Here is a 19,447-nt window from a genome sequence, read left to right on the forward strand (position 1 = left end):
AAGAAACCAAAATTATATTATAAAAGAGGAGGATATTTCCAATCAAACATTTCATACTTACAGAACTGTATCTCCATTATTTATACTTTTTATCCGACGCTGAACACAGCCTTCCGCGCCTCATTTTCGAGAAACGCGCGCGGCGTGAAAAAACGATTACGTAACATTAAATATAATTTTAAAGGTATTAAATACTCATTGAAAAAATAAAATAAAAAAAAGTGCATTTAAAACATGTCAACACATGTAATACTTGTAGAAATTTATCTTAAAGTTATTTTTTCAACAAGTTAGGCAATTGTTAATTAACAAAATTTTCTTGAAATTCCTTCTTTATTGAAAACGACAGAAAATGTATAAATAACTATTGTAAAATTTTCTCGCTTTCTAGAACCCTTCTCATATACATGCTTAATAAGATCAAATTACAAAAGTTTTCATAAAGCTAATACTTTGCTTAAAATAAGTTTTAGAATAACATAGAAAATTGACGAAAAACGAAAAATCAAGGTAAAATTGTAAAATATAAAACAATATTATAACCAAACAGTTAATTTTTTCAAAACTTTTATAACGCGATCTTGTTGAACATGTATATGATAAGGGCTCTAGAAAGGGACAAAATTTTACGATAATTATTTATATATTTTTTGTCGTTTTCAATAAAGAAGGAAGTTTGAGAAAATTTTGCCAATTAACAATTGCCTAACTTGTTGAAAAAATAACTTTAAGATAAATTTCTACTAGTATTACATGTGTTGACATGTTTTAAATACACAATTTTTTTTTTAATTTCAGTGAATATTTAATACCTTTAAAATTATATTTAATGTTACGTAATCGTTTTTTCATGCCGCGCGCGTTTCTCGAAAATGAGGCGCGGAGGGCTGTGTTCAGCGTTGGATAAAAAGTATAAATAATTGAGATACAGTTCTGCAAGTATGGAATGTTTGATTGGAAATATCCTCCTCTTTTATAATATCAATTTTGGTTTCTTAAATATTAATACTTTTTGAGATATTGGGGAAATAAAAAATAACTACTATTCCCTCCCTTTTTTTATTTATAATTTTTGGAATTTTTTGTGTGCTAATACACGCTTCGAATACATTTTTCTAGACATCATGACGAATCTAATGAGGTATCACACGTATTTTTAGGAGTAGTATCTTTATTTTTTACCGTTTTCAGAATCTCAAACAGACTAATAATCTTTCGCATCTTGATTCTTGAACCTCATTATTCAGGCTTAGTGCTCTATCCGGCTCGAAGAACCGCTTTATTCTAAATAAGTTGGCACGTTACCAATACCAATCATCATATAAAACATACTTGCCAGTTTTGCATATAAATTCTATGATGAACTAGCGTTATCTAGTTTGCGTTTGTAACAGCGCCATCTCTTAGGAATTTGGACAACTAACTAAATAACCATCTCAGCTCGAACTCTAGTTTAAAATTTGATATTATTCATTCAAATATAAAAAATTTGTAGATAGACCTCTCCATTTTCCTCTATAATCAGATTGCCACTACATGTCCGTACCTACGATAAGGTATGAAAAATAAAAAATAAAAATACACAAATTAAAAAAATAAATTTATTTAAAGTACAGTTCTAAACCTAATAATAACTACGGCACTTTACGCTTTCTTGGGGACTTTGTTCTTGTCAAGCTGGGTTCCTTCGTAGAAGTTTTCGCTGGAAATAAAAAATATACACTTTAAAACGCACTTACCGTTAATAAATGTACGTAAAAATGTCCTAAACACCAAATCTTATCCTCTAGCCGCCCAGAGACCTATAAAAAGGTCTCCTGTCCATTCTAATTTGAACTTTGTATTGACAAAATAAAATTTCATTTTGCTTGGCAAGGTTTGACGCATGGGCGGCTAGAGGTTAACAGAATTTGTCAGTCAACTTGCCTAACTGAGCCAAGATAATCTGAGATAGGCGAATGGGATCTGACGACCAAATTTTAAGCAGAAGTATATTTTCCAAGTCTTTTCCAATTTCACTCATTGAGTAACGCACTTTCGATATAAATTTGAAGTTTTCTCATATCGGTTATATTTACGGAATTATCGCCTGGCTACACTTAACGATTACACCCTGTATAATATATTTCATATAAGTAAAGCCTGACAACAGTTTATTTAACCCTGAGATAGTGTCGCTGCAAACAGCTTACGTATGGCAATAATGTGCGTACGTCATGTATAGTTGGGGTAGTGGGCATTGGCTTCATGTTGATACTCGTATAATGTCAGAAACATTCCTTACAGAGAATTCGGTTCTTTCAATTTACCTAATCGTCAAAATCTGATTCTAAATATTTAATATTTATATATTCTTCGTTTTCTGACTCTGACGAAGTCTGATTTTCATCAGATGTTGTGTCGCTTTCAGGACGACCAACCTCTATTATAAAACGTTCAGTCTCCAATTCAATTATAGGACCTTTATTCCTATAATCGCCTTCAATTTTTTTAACATGATCACAGCAATTGCTTCAATTTTCTTGAGTTACTTCCTATACGATACGATAACCAGTTCAATACAACCGCACTATAAAACGTCAATACCGGTCATGTCAACTTTAAAATTTACCAACAACAACAAGTCAAACAACACAATCCTTCGTCTTTTTTAAGCTGTAAGTATTTGATTGCATTCACTACAATTTTTTCGCATCTTTGGAATATTTTTAATGGCATTTTTGTAATAAAACCGTTTATATTTGAATATATTCGTAGATATTTTCTATTTGTTTACATCGGTGACATTCGATGACATCCAACGTTCGTTGTCAAAGAGTACTTGTTGCCAGTAAAAGAAATTAGTACCATTGAAAATCCGCAAAATGGCGAGGGTCAAATAAACTGTTGTCAGGCTATAGCTTGATTACATCTCCAACCAATTTATATTGCATAGCCAGAAATTGCTAAATTGTATTGAGATACAGCTGTCAATGTAACCAAACTACGTGAAACACTATAAGGCCTACTTGCACCATCCCTCTAACCCGGGGTTAAGTGATTAAACCGATAACCCAGTATCAAATTGTACTAGTAACCATGGTATCTCCAGGTTTAACCGGTTAAAACTTGGGTTAGTGGAATGGTGCAAGTGGGCCTAATGGCGCCTCTACACTATGGGCCAGCGCCGGCAACTCAGGGACGCAGCCATGTGGCAGAATGAGATAGCAATATCACTTGCTCCATCTAACGCATAAATGCGTCCCTTGGAGTGGCTGGCGCTGGCCCATCGTGTATAGGAGCCATAAGAGTATTCGAGAAAGAAACTATTAGATACTCACCACCCTTGGACCTTCTCAGGCTCGTCGCACATGAACGTGTCCTCGTTGTAGACCTTGCCGAGCGGGCAGCTGCCCTTCTGCGGCTGGACGCCGTTCCGGCAGATGTAGAACTTCTGGCAGTCCTCGGGGTGGGGGAAGGTGGGGTGCGGGAGCGCGCGCCCGTTGGGGCCCATCACGTCTCCGTCGGGGCAGGTGAAGCCGTCATCGAGGACATCTACGAACACGAACCAAATTTGATTAGAACTGTTGGATGTGTGCAGGGCATGTCAATCTTTCTACAATCAGCACTAAGGAGTAGGGATATTAAATTATCATGCTTCCAGGGGTGCTTATGAGGTGGATGAGGCCTTCGCATCATGCCCAATGAATTTTAGAATTCTTGTTAAAAATAAAGGAATGTCTCCTTTAAGTAAAATGAGCCACCTTAAGGATTTTTAGGTTGTTTCCCTCCAAGGCCCGACTTATTTTTCCATACGTGATATTTACAGACTTCGTCGAGTCACATTTTCCGCTTAGTCGAAGATCGGTACAGACGAGTAAGGAAGCTCATTGAATGTACTTGTCACTTGGCTACGGATCAGGGCCCAGAATACCCTTAGTGGGGTGGTCGCACTGGCGGTTGACGGACTCCTTCCAGTCGCAGTTGGAGGACTCCTCGTCGAAGATCAGGCCGGGCGGGCACGGGTGCTCGTTGGGAACGCCGTCCGAGCAGTAGACGAACTTGTCACTGAGTATCGATCAGGGTTTAGAATACGTACCCGTAGTGGGGTGGTCGCACTGGCGGTTGACGGAGTCGCAGTTAGGGGACTACTCGTCGAAGATCAGACCGGGCGGGCACGGGTGCTCATTGGGGACGCCATCCGAACAGTAGACGAACTTGTCACTGACAATGAGTATGGATCAGGGTCTAGAATACATACCCTTAGTGGGGTGGTCGCACTGGCGGTTGACGGACTCCTTCCAGTCGCAGTTAGACGACTCCTCGTCGAAGATCAGGCCGGGCGGGCACGGGTGCTCGTTGGGAACGCCGTCCGAGCAGTAGACGAACTTGTCGCAGGCCTGGGCGAATTATACCGTTATCAGAATGAGTACTCAACATTCACAACTAAAGACGCATTCCTGGTCAACATTGTGATCAATGTTTAGGGTTATTTTTAAATTGTACTATGGACGCATTGGAGAGTTTTTAATCTTAGCGTAATTCTTAAAAATTTTAGCAATTAATGACCTCATGTAATAGGCCAATCAAATGAGATAAAACAAGCGTTTTGAGCAATTAATTCCCAGCAAACTGGACTTTTTCTTCTTGAATTCTTCGAAAAAATCTTATCTTATTAATCAATCGTAATAAATGTGTTTCAAACTCTAAAATGTATCACATAAGCTATCTTTTTCTATTCGCTACAAGATGTCGCTAGTGCCGCGACAATTTGTATAAAACACATATATGTTTTCTTTAACCTTTTGAATGTTTTCTGGATAAATACCTGTGGGTCGGGATGTTTGAAGTAACCATTCTGGCGGGGGCAGTCCTTAGTAGGCTGGGGCTCCTCTGAAAATTTTAAAAAGAATGACGTTTATATTTATAACTGCTATATGAAACAATATAATGACTCTTAAGAAATGTTTCTGTAAAGATATGAATACCCTTTGCTTCAACCTTGTGGTATGGGCTGTTGTTTCGTTTTAAATGAGCGCAAGGCAGCATATATCTACTTACAGGCCGCTTTCAATACAACGACGATTATTTTTTTGCTGAGCGTTAAAAAACTCTTATTTCAAGGAATGGACTGGACTGGACTGGAGTGGCGCGGCGAGCGGCAAATACAGGTCGTTCATACACTTGGCCTAACACAATTTATGGATGGTCTTGATTTTCCGCTCGCCGCCTGCGTCCAGTCGGCTGCCTACGAGTAAAACCTACTCTACTATTTTTTCCTACTCCCTACTAGATATCGTCAGTAGTTGCCGTTAAGACGTCAAGTTTATACTTTATGAATCTTAGCAAATACTTACGCAGCTCTTTCCGGTCCCCGCAGTCCACGTTGGAGGGGATGTCGCACCGCTCCTTAATGGGGTTCTCATCCAGGAACACCAGGCCATCAGGACACAGCTTCGCCTCCGACTTTCCTGTGTGAGGAAGAAAGGTGAAAATGGGTTAGAAATAATAGGCCTTGTTAAGACTCAAGAGATTTGTTATTTGCCTGAACAGATCCGACATCAATTAATGCATGAATGGCTTATAACGCTTATTTTTGCCTCAGTTAGGACAAACTGGTCTCTCTATACCAGTATACCTATGATTCGACTAGGACTTGTTAGCGAATATCACATCTAGAGCTCAGAGCCCTTGCTTACATTAAAATATATTAAAACACTATGGACAACATGGTTCCACTAGATTGCGTTTAATTAGACTGTTATGGACGGGCAAGACTGTAAAGTCCTGTAATATAGAAAAGTGCACCCCTACTGGCATTAATAGGGGCACTTCTAAAAATACATAGACTGCTGCAGTAATGCTGATGGTACAGTCTGAATCCGAACGGTACTTTACAATGACAAGCCGTCTTATATATATGTCACAGGAAAAATCTTGTCAGCGTGTTCTAGCAACAACGCTTAGAAGGATAAGCGACATCTAGTGAGCTATTGGAAGACTATTATTATGTCATTTATAATTCACTTTTAATCTTCGCTAAATATATGTTCAAATACAAATAATACTTTAGTTTACTTTACTTAATACTTAATTATGAGGTACAAGACCTAATTTATATATTAAGTACTTAAAAAAAATTAAATGCGTTTTCTATAAGTGACGCTGTCTTGTGTCGGAGGCCAAGTCTCATTTTCGCTGAGTCAACGGAGTAAGTAAGTAAGTTTTCTATACGTAATTTATTTTGGAATAAAATAAATATTATTCTCATTATTTTAGTATATGTTACTGGTTATTATCTAATCATAAATACCCAACTTTGCTAAAAAGCATAGTTACGCACAAAACAATTGCGTAAACGAATTATAATATAAATTTCAAATAATTCCAATACCAAGTGCAATTCGTTATGCTCAATAAACCGCTCGTAAAAATTCCTCAGCCATTTTCGTAGCAACAGTTTCTACATACAAGTAAGTGACTTAGGGCTACTTGGCTACGAAAACGTTGTCGTAACGATATTTCGTACATTTCAGCTGTTAACGTTCATTAATTTCATTTTACGCGTGATCCCCGATCAAGCATACTTTGTAACTACAGCTTGGACCCGATTCGGATTTTGAAATAGACATCTATTAGATATCTTTTAGACATCACCAAGATACGATAACGATATGTTTAAGATCTAACCTGTCAAATTTGACATTTGCGCGATTCTGGAGATAGGTACTCTTGAACGATTTCCACAGGATATGACTTAGAGATCCAATTCACATCTAATAGATATCTTACTCTTCTTCTTCTTCCTCGCGTTATCCCGGCATTTTGCCACGGCTCATGGAAGCCTGGGGTCCGCTTGACAACTAATCCCATGATTTGACGTAGGCACTAGTTTTTATGAAAGCGACTGCCATCTGACCTTCCAACCCAGAGGGGAAACTAGGCCTTACTGGGATTAGTCCGGTTTCCTCACGATGTTTTCCTTCACCGAAAAGCGACTAGTAAATATCAAATGATATTTCGTACATAAGTTCCGAAAAACTCATTGGTACGAGCCGGGGTTTGAACCCGCGACCTCCGGATTGCAAGTCGCACGCTCTTACCGCTAGGCCACCAGCGCTTTTTTCACAATAGATATCTTACTCTATCTAAGGTAAAAGTGACATTGGTTGCCCGAATTGCGCTGCAAAAGAGAACTAGTTGATATCTAAACTATAACGTATCTAGAATGGATCTAGTACGTGTCGTCTCTTGTGAATATCTCGAACTTCGAATACGGCAGCTTGGCAAAAAAGAGTAGAAATTAAAAAGCGGCAACACTGTAGCGTCATCTCGTTTTCTTATATATATTGGTTTGAAAGGGACGACACTATAATGTAGCCGCTTTTTAATTTCTACTCTTTTTTGCCAGGCTATAACCTCGAGTTCTTAGACACACTGGTTAATGAGTCAAACGGTCGTGTAGTCGGAAAGTGATTGCGTTGCACTGTGTAGAAACTAATTTTTCACACTCTATTTGCGGTAGTAAGCACATAGCTAAATGGCAAGACCGCAAGTTTTGACACTACGAACGTTGAATATTTTTACATACCAAAGGACATGGCGAACAGGTAATGCAAAAACCAGTGTGGATAAACATCGCACGAAATGAACTGATGATCCCCTCCAGTGAAAAAGGAGAATTGAAAATTCGTTATCTGCTTCTCTATCGCTCGAATATGCAAGTGCGATCGAGAGACAGATGATGAAATTTCGATTATCGTTTATCGCAGTACGGCCTCTGAATACAGTGCTCATCTCTTATCTACTATCGCATGATGTCAAAAAGTACGGTGCTCATGCTATATCTTGTCGCTATCGACGTTATAAGTGCACCTATAATATTTATTATGTTTGGTGGGATTATGATTCTGCAGTAAAAGAGAGCTACGTCAAAATGAATTATTGAAGCAATTATTGAAGAACAATTTTTAGCAATAGCTGGTTATTGCATAGTGATGACGATGATAATAAATACCGTGTTCTAAAGACGAAGAATCCAATAAAACATTTCATAATAAACTTGTTCGTATTCGTATATTACCTAAGTAGGTATACCTACATACGTAAGTATTGTAGAGATAAACAAAATTCAGTCTTTATTTTTGTGGGGTTGTGTGCATCGCGTCTATAAGATTACTTAGGTGGGTACTCTGTGGAGGAGCTAAAAGATAAACCTCTCACAAGGGAGCCTTTTAAAAGGCTTTACAGAGGTAGGAGGTTAAAATGTACACGGTACTTCCGAGGTCGACTGTACATTGGAATTAACTATTAATAACGTCAAGTACTTTCACATACCAACAAGTTAACCTTTTCAATCACGTTACTGACCTTTACTGCACTTGTAATAGAGGTCACATTGGTACGGGTCGGGGTAGAAGCCGCTCTTCTCGGGACATTTGAATTCTTGCGCTGAAATAAAAGAAATAAATATATTTTAGGTATATTTGTATGTTAGCAAAATGTATTTATGTTGACGACTGGTATGGCCTAGTGGGTAATGACCCTGCATGTAAGGCCGACGGTCCTGGGTTCGAATACCGGTAAGGGCATTTATTTGTGTGAATCCAAATATTTGTTCCTGATTCATGGGTGTTTTCTATGAATATAAGTACGTATTTATCTATATACGAGAAAGTAAGTGTATATCGTCGCCTAGCAGCCATAGAACAAGCTTTGCTTAGTTTGGGGCTAGGTTGATCTGTGTAAGATGTCCCCAGATATTTATTTATTTAGAGGGCAATACTTCAATATTAAGAAAATAAAAACGAAAAGATTTTTTCATTCAAAAATATTTATTGTAATATTCTAAACGCTTATTTTATGTTGTGTAATGTAACAAGAACAGTAAAGATGCCGCACCGTGCCTAATTTAGTCTCCCAGCGGTGTCGTAACCGAGTTTCCACTTCTAGCGAATAAACGTGCTTAAAATAATTTAGGAAAATACCAGAGACCAGTAAAAATGAAGACGGTAACCATACAATGACACGTTCCTAGCATTTAATTTGGCAAAAAAACCTAGAAGGCTAGGCGTGGATGTGCGATGTGTGCGGGGTGACATAAGATGGTCTGGCAAGGCGCCATTCATTTATTTACGTAAGAGCATTTTTGCCTTCAATGGGGTTGGCCGGTCGAAGTATTAAGTAGATGGCGCCATCATAGCTTGCCCTGTCAAGCCCTAGAATTTTGTCAAATTTTTGTTCTTTTTAATGCCCTGGATGCCAGGTGTTCAAGCCAACTCTCATAGAAAAAGGGGTAAGCTATGATGGCGCCGTATATGCAAACCTTTGACTGTTGCCAACCCCATTATTCTATCCTTTCGCGCCTTTTTCTACTGACAGTAAGTTATTTGACAGAATATATTAAACCTAAGAAAAAAAGAAATAATAATGATGGGCATTCTTTGGCGAGGTACCTTACAAGTCTTTGGCAACTTATCGCAGATAATTACCATAGGTATATTGGGAAACCTGTAGGTTGTGCGTGTATTCATTGCCAGTATTGCCATGTAACGTATTTTTGAATGCTGGCGGAATCACTAATGATACAAACTTCGACAACGTATCTATCGTGAACAACAAACAAACTGGGACAGTATAACTTGTAAATTTAATTCGTTTTACTTCACTTAATCTATTCAAACGTTAAAGTTAAGCAGCTTTATGTCTCCTGTTAATGTTAAAATGTTGCAAGTTTGTAAACTTATTTTACAAGATTTGAGGACCAATTAATTATGAAACTTAAATGTTTACTTAAATTACAGGTGTGTTTACAATTTACATAATATGTATAGGTATTCTTTTAGAAAATTACTTAAGTAGCTTTCTTTATGAAACCTATAAGTAGGTTTTCAAATAAGAGATAGATTTATACGTTTAATCGAGGAAGGATTTAAGAAACAGTTCTAAAACTGGTACTAAAGGTGGCAAGGATCTGAGCTTGTTTTCTTATTCGTGAATTTATATAAGTTGAGTTGGCATACCGACCGCGGATTACTGAGATAAATCTGCGGTCACTCAAAAAACAATTAGGACGACCAAATAGACATTACCTCGACGAGTTTTACACAGACGGAGTTACCGCATGGTAATATAATATTGAGAACAAGGGTGCAGCTACCGATGTGACTCATATTTTGTTACCCAACAATGACTCAGACGTTACGAAAACGAGATAAACTTGCTATTTAATTTATATTCCGAGGGTCTAGCCGAGATGACAATTGCTCGTAGAGAAACGACACGAAATGCTATCTGTCTCTATGGCACTAATATGGAAGAGTGATGGAGAGACAATAAAGCGTACCTTATAGTTGTCTGCAAACGATTGTCATCTTGGGAAGGCCCACAGATAACGTTGTACAGGTTTAGTAATTGGTTCTGTAAAAGTGATCCAATAGTTAATTTGCCTATATTATTTTCTACGATAGTATAGTAGAGTTATTTTTAATTAATTATTCAGATTATTAATGAGGTGGGATGACGTATGTACAGTCAAAGAATTTAATTTCCTACCCATTTTAGGTACCTATACTTTGTCACAGAGACCTTTTGTATGAAGTCTCTAGCAATTTTCATATAGATTGTCACTGTGACAAGGTACAAAATGGGTCGTAAATTTAATTCTTTGACCTTGCTGCTTGCAACCACCATGTGGTTGGAGCACAATATGCAATATTGCCTCAAGCATTTTGTACTCAGACTATACTTTCGATAGTCCATATAAGGAATTTTGAGTTCGACAAAATGTCCTTCTGGCACGCTATGGCACCATATCTCGTCGATTCGTGGCCGATATCCGTGACAACACTCAACAGTTAAATTGGCCTTGCGACACTGGCAGTTAAGAAATTACTGAAGCGTTTACTGTGGTTTACAGTACAATGCCTTTGTATGGTGCTCGCTGGCAAGCCGTGTGGTAACCCAGTAATGTATGAAGTAGGGAGGAAAGTGGGTACAGCAGTGACGAGAGACAATTGTGTCGTCAAATGTCGACTGCACGTCAAAATACAGGTGTTTTATTGTAGATATTGAATAGTAATTTAATTAACGCCTACAAATAAAGAGAAGATAAATACGATTGATTTAATTATTTACCCCAAGAAAATAATTTATTACCTCAAGATTTCAAGAAAATAGTTAAGATACTTACCTATAATTTAAGCAACTTTTATTGTGAATGCACCCCCGAAAACCCAAAAAAATCAGTTGTTCCGTACTTTCTTAAATACGACACTATTGTATGGAGACCATCTTTTTTCTGATTTCACAGTTGCTGCTATATTAGGTTTTACGTTTATCCTAGAAATGAGTAGAGTCGCGTCTTACGTCTCGTTGTTATCACCAAAACTTGTCATATAACAAAAACTTTATTGCATATACTTAGATAAAGATACTTTAAAAAAATTACTTAAGAATTTTTTTAAAATCATTTTAGTTGAGCTGCCATTTAGCGAATTAACTGGTGAGAAGGAAAAATTTTGAAACACTAATGAAATGAAATGATACCGCTATACATAGGTACATATGTAGACATGAACAGAACTCGTGTCATGGCATATCGTGCGACACTAAAGTCGTGACAGAAACAAGAAACATTCGAACTAATCGAAAAAACGCCCATCACTAGGATGTGCATGAGCGTGAGTGAAAGGAGGACGACTCGATTACTAATCGGCTCATCGGTTAATGCTCGATTGCTCGAGTAAAGGTTGAGTAGTCCTTTGACCTTATCCTCTAGCCGCCCAGAGACCTATAAAAAGGTCTATTGTTCCATTCTAATTTGGACTTTGTGTTGACAAAATAAAATTTCATTTTGCTTGGCAAGGTTTGACGTATGGGCGGCTAGAGGTTATACGTGTCGCATAGACTACACAGACAAGCGTTATGAAGCGCTTACAAAGAGCACGGGGTCACCACACATAGGTAGGTATGTACGATTTTACTTTTTTTAATACCTTATCTTGCTTTGTCGAGCAAAAATGGCAATATTTTAGATGTCTCGTACAATTCAAAAATTGCTGTATAAAAGCGACGCTACAATAACTATCACCTTTGTTATATATGTATTATTACGTTTCTTATATGACCATTATTATTGCCTATAGTCTCACCTTTAAGGATTACTCACGTTAGACCGACCCGGGACCGGGCCGGAGCTTCCGGCGCTTCATTTTCTTTGGAAAGCGCCACGTGATCACCGATCGGCCGTCATAGAAAATGCTTTGACTCCTACAGCTTTTACAAGATTTATCTAAATATACAGTTTAGTGTATTTATAGCCTCTAGCCGCCCAGAGACCTATAAAAAGGTCTATTGTTCCATTCTAATTTGAACTTTGTGTTGACAAAATAAAATTTCATTTTGCTTGGCAAGGTTTGACGTATGGGCGGCTAGAGGTTATATGACCTTTAAGATTACCGCATACTATGATAGATACACGCGATTGTATATTACAGATTAGAAAGCGTTTCCGATCGGTTTGAGGTTAAGTAACTCCAATTACCAATGTAGGAAGGAAGTGGTACCCATATAGGGCTAGTATACATTGTAGTCTCTAGTCAGGAAAGGAGTCCTGTTATACAAATAATATAAACGTATACTTAAACTTATACCATCCATAGGTCGCTGGTTCATATCCGGCTCGAAGGACCACTTTGTTTGAATAAGATGCTTAGTTACCAATACCAATTACCAATCGTTTATTCTCATATTTGACATTATATATGTATTTTCTAGGATGAACTACTGTTACCTAGTTTGCGTTTGTAACAGCGCCATCTCATAGGAAATTTGGATATCAAACTTAACAGAAATATGTGTCATTTATTTATTTAATACGCAAATAAAAATTGACAATAGTTCCAGGGCCTTCTACCTAAGATATCTAAAAAAATACTTACTTCAGATTAAGTACACTTCATATGGTAGAGATTCATCTTTCAAATAACTCTTATCAATAACTATATTTTGTTACGTACCCCCTTTAGCTTCCCCCCCCCCCTTACGTAGCCCCTAAGCTTTAGTTATCTAAAGCTTTACTAACCTCAATTAGTTAATTTATTCTTTCTTTCTAATATATACATACATAATTAGTCAGAAGATTAAAACAAACGATTAGGTAATAGCTCATTAAGGCTTGTGGCTTGTGGGGTACTTATGAATAACGTAAATAATCTATAGATTTGTCCCATCATTAAAATATTAACGAGAATAACTCAGGTCAGTGGCAGTTTGAAGAGTATGTCTGAACGAAGTCACGTGCAAAGGCAGAGGTCAGCGTCAGCGTTAAAATCGTCATCCATACATCATCCGCGTACCTACAGACTACAATTTTATTACTCTATGGTCAAGTCCTAAATGTTTTATTTACATTTGTAAATCCATTATATCTTAGATCCTACTACAATATCGGAGGGCCTACCGCGAACCACGTTTGTCGTGTTGCGTCTCTGTCGCACTTGTAAAATCGTACGTTAGTGTGACAGGTAGGCAACATGTCGAACTTAGTTCGCGGTAGGCCCTCTGACCCTAGTTCATGAGGGACTGCTATTAGTAATTAAACACTGAACCTTAATTACAGTTTTTTGTGTGTTTACGTGTATTTTTAATTTGTATTTCTTTGTAACCACACTGAAAAGCCCACACAAAAAAAAAAAGCACAGCCCTAAAAGTAAAGAGGAACCGTTTTAACTACGTCATTCTTACATGGTAACCAAACATTGGAGTCTCGCTCTTTGTCGCTCTGACGGTCTAGCACGAGTTGCGTTCTGGCGCGCATAATACGTCTAGCGCGACTTCAAGTATAGACTCGCGCGCGAGAACGCATCTTATGCTAGTGCTAGACCGTCTGGTTTTGTAGAGTACGCTGTAAGTAGTTTCTGTAATGACTCCGGTAATGATATTTTATTACGTACATTAAAAGCTCACCTCGGACAATTAAAGTCAGTTGGCATTGCTAAAACTAAAACCAGATTGAGAATGCCGCTTCATTTATATTCAAGGTGATTAAGTGTTCCCAAACTAGCCCCCGCGAAGGTAGGTAACCAGGCCCGGACCTGTTTATTCAGGGTGAAACATAAATCGTGATCGGAACAAAAACAATTAAGGATGACTCACTTTAGACCGGGCCGTGTCCGGGCCGAAGCTTCCGGCGCTTCGTTTTATATGGAAACATCACGTGATCACGGTCATCTGTCATAGAAATGTAAGCTGCGGAAGCTCCGGCCCGGACACGGTCCGGTGTAACGTGAGTCACCCTTTACAGTTTACATTAACTACAACGATGTATAGTCCCATAAAAAAAAGGTTTAAAGGTTCCTGGTTCGTGGCCATTGGGAGGTAAATTACACCTTAAAAGCACCGGAGGTAGTGAATCGCAAAACTATCGCATTTTACTAATACAAATTATTTATTATTTGAATGTGAGTGGTTATAAATGGTGGTAGAGTTAGTATTTGGTTACGTCACAATCAGCCAGAATTTGGCGTACAATACTCTGACTCGCAATATGCATGTCATTAAAACCAATTTAAAAAAGTACTTACCTATAGTAATGTCAGACTAAACAATAAGTATTAATAATTTTATACAAAATGTTATTAAATAATGTTGCTTTTACTACAAGTTGACTAGGGTAAATCCCATTTCTATTTTTAAATATTTTAAATATGGAATTACATAATATATACCTACACTTAATTGATGAAGTCAAATAGGGCGGTATTTTGCACTGAGACAATTACCATATATGTACATGCACGTGCATTATATATTACTACAATAGCACTGACATACATACTCATGTGTGGATCGATCGGTCACGGATAAACAGGTATACTTACCTGCTGTTACTTGTACTCTACTAATAAATCTAACATTTCCTGTGGTAGGTTGTAAATAAATACTAGTTATACCTAACATTTCCTATCGTAAGCCGTGAATAAATATTGGCTACCTACTTTTGATTTCCTTGCGCATTTAACTAATTGTTGTTGTCATAACTGAAGCAATTTGTTGTAATTAGTGAATACGAAATATAAGCTTGTGCAATTAAGTTTTGCCATTACTAATAAACGCCAATAAACGGTTTACAGATATCTCTCTCTCTCTTCAAAATATAAATCAAAATACATAGGTATTTAATAAAACCGGCCAAGTGCGAGTCGGACTCGCGTTCCAAGGGTTCCGTATATTACACAATTTTTAACAATGTATTTTTTATGTGAAACGTGAGTGAAATCTCTTTAAAAAATCCGTAGGGGCCGGATCAAACACTAAGTAATTAAGTCCGACTCACGCTCGACTGTACATTTCTAATAGGTTTTCCCGTCATCTATAGGTATAGACCTATTTGATATATTTTTTTCAAAATTTTAGACCCAGTAGTTTCGGAGATAAAGGGGGGGGGGGAATGGTAATTTTTTGCCTATTCTCTTGAATTACTTCTAAACTGTTTATTCGAAAATTATAAAAAAATATAATTGAGATCCTTACAATAAGCACTTTCATTTGATATGTAACATGATATAGTTTGAAAAACTTTATTTTTTAATTTTCTCATTTACCCCCCAAAAGTGGCCCCCATATTTAAAATTCATTAGTTTACGTTACATGTCCGTATTTGGGTCACAAACTTACATATGTGTATCAAATTTCAACTTAATTGGTCCAGTAGTTCCGGAGAAAATTGGCTGTGACAGACGGACAGACAGACAGACGCACGAGTGATCCTATAAGGGTTCCGTTTTTTCCTTTTGAGGTACGGAACCCTAAAAACAATTTGATTTGTCCCCTTAAGACGCCTTAAGTAATATCTTTTTAGAACAGACACCGTAAAATTATTCTGCATGTACGACTTTAACGTTCATGCATTTTTAAGTGACCTTTACTACAAAATTCTTCCTGTGAAGCGATACTCAAATAAGTAGATATATGATGTTTACAAATGACCTTAAATCTCATTAATATCGAAAAGGCGAATAAGTGCAATCATGTCACATTAATAACGAAGATTTATGTAAAAAAACCGGGCAAATGCGAGTCGGTCTCGCGCACGAAGGGTTCCGTACCATAATGCAAAAAAAGGCAAAAAAAAAAACGGTCACCCATCCAAGTACTGACCCTGCCCGACGTTGCTTAACTTCGGTCCAAAATCACATTTGTTGTATGGGAGCCCCACTTAAATCTTTATTTTATTCTGTTTTTAGTATTTGTTGTTATAGCGGCAACTGAAATACATCATCTGTGAAAATTTCAACTGTCTAGCTATCACGGTTCGTGAGATAGAGATACAGCCTGGTGACAGACGGACGGACGGACGGACGGACGGCAGAGTCTTATTAATAGGGTCCCGTTTTACCCTTTGGGTACGGAACCCTAAGAATAAGTCACCCATATCAATATAGACATTGTACAGTAAACTGTAAAAATATGGGTGCATAAATCATCTCAAAAATATGTCCCATAGCTCTTATGCTAGCGAATTAAGAACTATGGGACATATTTTTGAATAAGTTGGCTACACCCATATTTTTACAGTTGACTGCACCTCTTTAAAGAAAGTTCAGACAACCACAGAAAATAACGACAGTAAAGTAAAAACTGTTTAAGTACCTTTATCAACACCAAATAACCGACATGCTCAATAGCTCAATCAAATTAGTTTTTTTCTTCTTATTGTGTAAAAAATGTGGCGCTACTGCGCTAAATTCCCATTCAGCGTTAACCTTTTTGTATAAACTCGGAACATAACGCAACGAGGAACGTTACGTTTTAGTCGAAATATTGTTCATTTTTAATCCGCTTTCATTGAAATTATAACACCGTTAATATGGCCAAATTGCCGCACCATACAAGAATAATTGAATAAGAAATTTCGATATCATCATACAAACGGACCAACAGAGCGGCTACCGCGAAAACCGAAATTCGCAAATTGCGGGGATCTTTCTCTTTTACTCCAATGAAAGCGTAATTAGAGTGAGAAAAATCCGATTCGAAATCAGTTGACGATTTTCGGTATTGGCGGTAGCCCTACTGGATCAATCTGGTCCAAACGGGGTTGTAAATTTCTATTTGACTAGGTAATTTAAATATCCTAGTGTCACCAATTACCCGGTATCCAAGCTCAGAACCTCACAAAATCAAAAGCGTCAGTACGGCAAAGATTATCACATTTCTACAAAAATGTAACAGATTGATACGAGTATAACAACAAAACACATCAACCAGTGGGTTGATTACCTTTACGGCTTTCAAAATAGGGAGGTTTCAAAAAAAGTTTGTCACCTAACTTCTATCATAACTAAATCACAGAAAAAGATATTGCTAATTATAAAGTTCGCATTGCTCTGCTTTTCATGAAATCAATTCGGAAGTATTAAAGTAAATAGCACAATTTTAATGAATAAAACTCACCATATGCGCACGCCAAACTGGCCACTATGAAAAATAAACTCTTCATTGTGACAGGAAATTTAAAAATGTTTTTTTTTATTGTAGTGCACGTGTGGCTCTTGTCAGAGGTCGCGGTGCATTGCCAGCGCCTGCGCCGGCTTCGACAGCTGCCTTCGCCTACGCCGCATTCCAAAAATAAAGCTACAATACATGTTAACGTAAAATCACTTTTACTGTAAATGTGTAATAGCCTTTATGTTAACGACAGTATTAAGGAACTGGAGTCTTAATGGATATTATGAAATGTAAATAGTTTCTAATATACATTAGCCTTATAACTGGATGTAATTCTTTATAATTTTTTATTGATCCTGCCTAGTAAATACGCCGGAAACGTTTTCGTCATGAATACATTAATAATTTGATTAACTTTATTGCATAATTATGTATAAAAATACAGTGCAAAACGTCAGACTTAATGGCTAGTTCTCTACCACTTCTACCAGTCAACTAGGCCATATTATATGCAGTGACATAATTTCATAATTATACTAAACCTAAATAGATTTACACATACATTAACTACATGTACCCAGTGCAAAAATACTAACCTACTTTCTTTTTTAGGGTACTGTAAGTGCGAAAGGGACGCGCATAGTGATAGTCGATAAAAATGGAACCGTGCTGCGCCCGCAGGGTGCCTAACCAAGGGGACCACTTGCGCTACGACAAGGAATCGCTTTGTGTCTCTCTTATCACTCTTCCATATTAGTGCGACAGTGGCAGTTGCGTTTCGTTCGCTACGGAGCGTAAACGATTGGCATATTGGCTACGCACCCTGTGACCTTGTGCGCAAGCGCATAAGCACGGCGCTGAAAGTCGTCCAGTTGCATGCAGCCGTGTGTGATGTCAATAAACGGGTTTTGTCATCACCCTGTATCGTCACCGAGTTTCATGAACATTCTATGACTACTTTAATTAGTTAATTAATAGGCTAACCTTACGTTAGTACACTCGACGAAAACTGAGTTGCCTGAATAATACAACTATTTAGCCACGACCACTCAAATGTTGCCTAAATAGTGTTATTTAAGGGGCGTACAGATTACCAGCATGGATATGATGGTCGTTCTTGTCTACGTGACAGCGTGATAAAATGGTATCCGTCACTTTCTACCTCGCGGTGTTAGAAAGTGACAGTTATTTTATCACGTGGATAAACGTGGATAAAGCCATCCATAATACGCAGGCAGGTCGCCGGACGATATCAGTCTGTCAGTTGTTCGGAACTGTCACCTTTTTAACCGACTTCCAAATCCCAAAGGAGGAGGTTATCAATTCGGTTGTGTTTTTTTTTATTTTTTTTTTTATTTTTTTTATTTTTTATGTTTGTTACTCCATATCTCCGTCATTACTGGACCGATTTTAAAAATTCTTTTTTTGATTGCATGTATATGCATACAGATTGGTCCCGTTTTTGTCAAAATCCAGTTCTGATGATGGGATCCATGAGGAATCGACGGAACTCCTCAAATCTTAAAGGCATACATATAGTGATTTTTGTGTTTTTATCAACAAATCAAGCATATACATTCAAAAACGTGATATTTGATGAAGTGGAACTGCTGATGATGATCAGAACGGAACTCTTCAACGACGCATAGTTCACCTTTGGCGATTTGTCCTCTTCCTTATGTTTGTTAAGCAAGTTAAGTTTTTAAGCAACATTTTTGTCAAGCTTGAGTTCTGATGATGGGATCCATGAGAAATCGAGGGAACTCCTCAAATTTTAAAGGCATGCGTATACAGGTTTTTGTATTTTCATCAGAAAATCAAGCATTTTCATTCAAAACTGTCGCATTTGATGGAGTGGAACTGCTGATGATTATCAGAACGGAACTCTTCAACGACGCATAGTTCACGTTTGGCGATTTGTCCTCTTCGTTATGTTTGTTAAGCAAGTTTGGTTTTTAAGCCACATTTCTGTCAAGCTCGAGTTCTGATGATGGGATCCATAAGGAATCGAGGGAAC

General features: G+C 37.5%; 1 protein-coding gene and 1 long non-coding RNA gene across 2 annotated transcripts in view; both read right to left on the reverse strand.

The window, feature by feature from the left end:
* LOC134678651 (uncharacterized) overlaps nt 1–19,447 on the reverse strand; it is a 205,425-nt gene that overhangs the window by 146,678 nt on the left and 39,300 nt on the right. The window lies entirely within an intron of this gene.
* Nucleotides 1,588–17,563, reverse strand: LOC134678641 (protein obstructor-E-like). Its single transcript, XM_063537288.1, has 7 exons — nt 17,437–17,563; nt 8,350–8,430; nt 5,337–5,450; nt 4,808–4,872; nt 4,241–4,379; nt 3,321–3,534; nt 1,588–1,702 (listed from the first exon to the last, which is right to left on the reverse strand). The coding sequence occupies exons 1-7, from the start codon at nt 17,480–17,482 to the stop codon at nt 1,645–1,647; spliced, it is 717 nt and encodes a 238-aa protein (XP_063393358.1). The 5' UTR covers nt 17,483–17,563; the 3' UTR covers nt 1,588–1,644.

This window comes from Cydia fagiglandana, chromosome Z (assembly GCF_963556715.1).
Source record: "Cydia fagiglandana chromosome Z, ilCydFagi1.1, whole genome shotgun sequence".
NCBI classification, from domain to species: domain Eukaryota; kingdom Metazoa; phylum Arthropoda; class Insecta; order Lepidoptera; family Tortricidae; genus Cydia; species Cydia fagiglandana.

Excerpts from the sequence above, each read along its gene's own strand:
- LOC134678641 (XM_063537288.1), bottom strand. The coding sequence starts at position 17,482 with ATGAAGAGTTTATTTTTCATAGTGGCCAGTTTGGCGTGCGCATATG. Across the intron at positions 8,431-17,436 it reads CAGTTTGGCGTGCGCATATG|CGCAAGAATTCAAATGTCCC; the intron begins GTGAGTTTTATT and ends CTTTTATTTCAG. Across the intron at positions 1,703-3,320 it reads CCTGAGAAGGTCCAAGGGTG|CGAAAACTTCTACGAAGGAA; the intron begins GTGAGTATCTAA and ends TTTTATTTCCAG.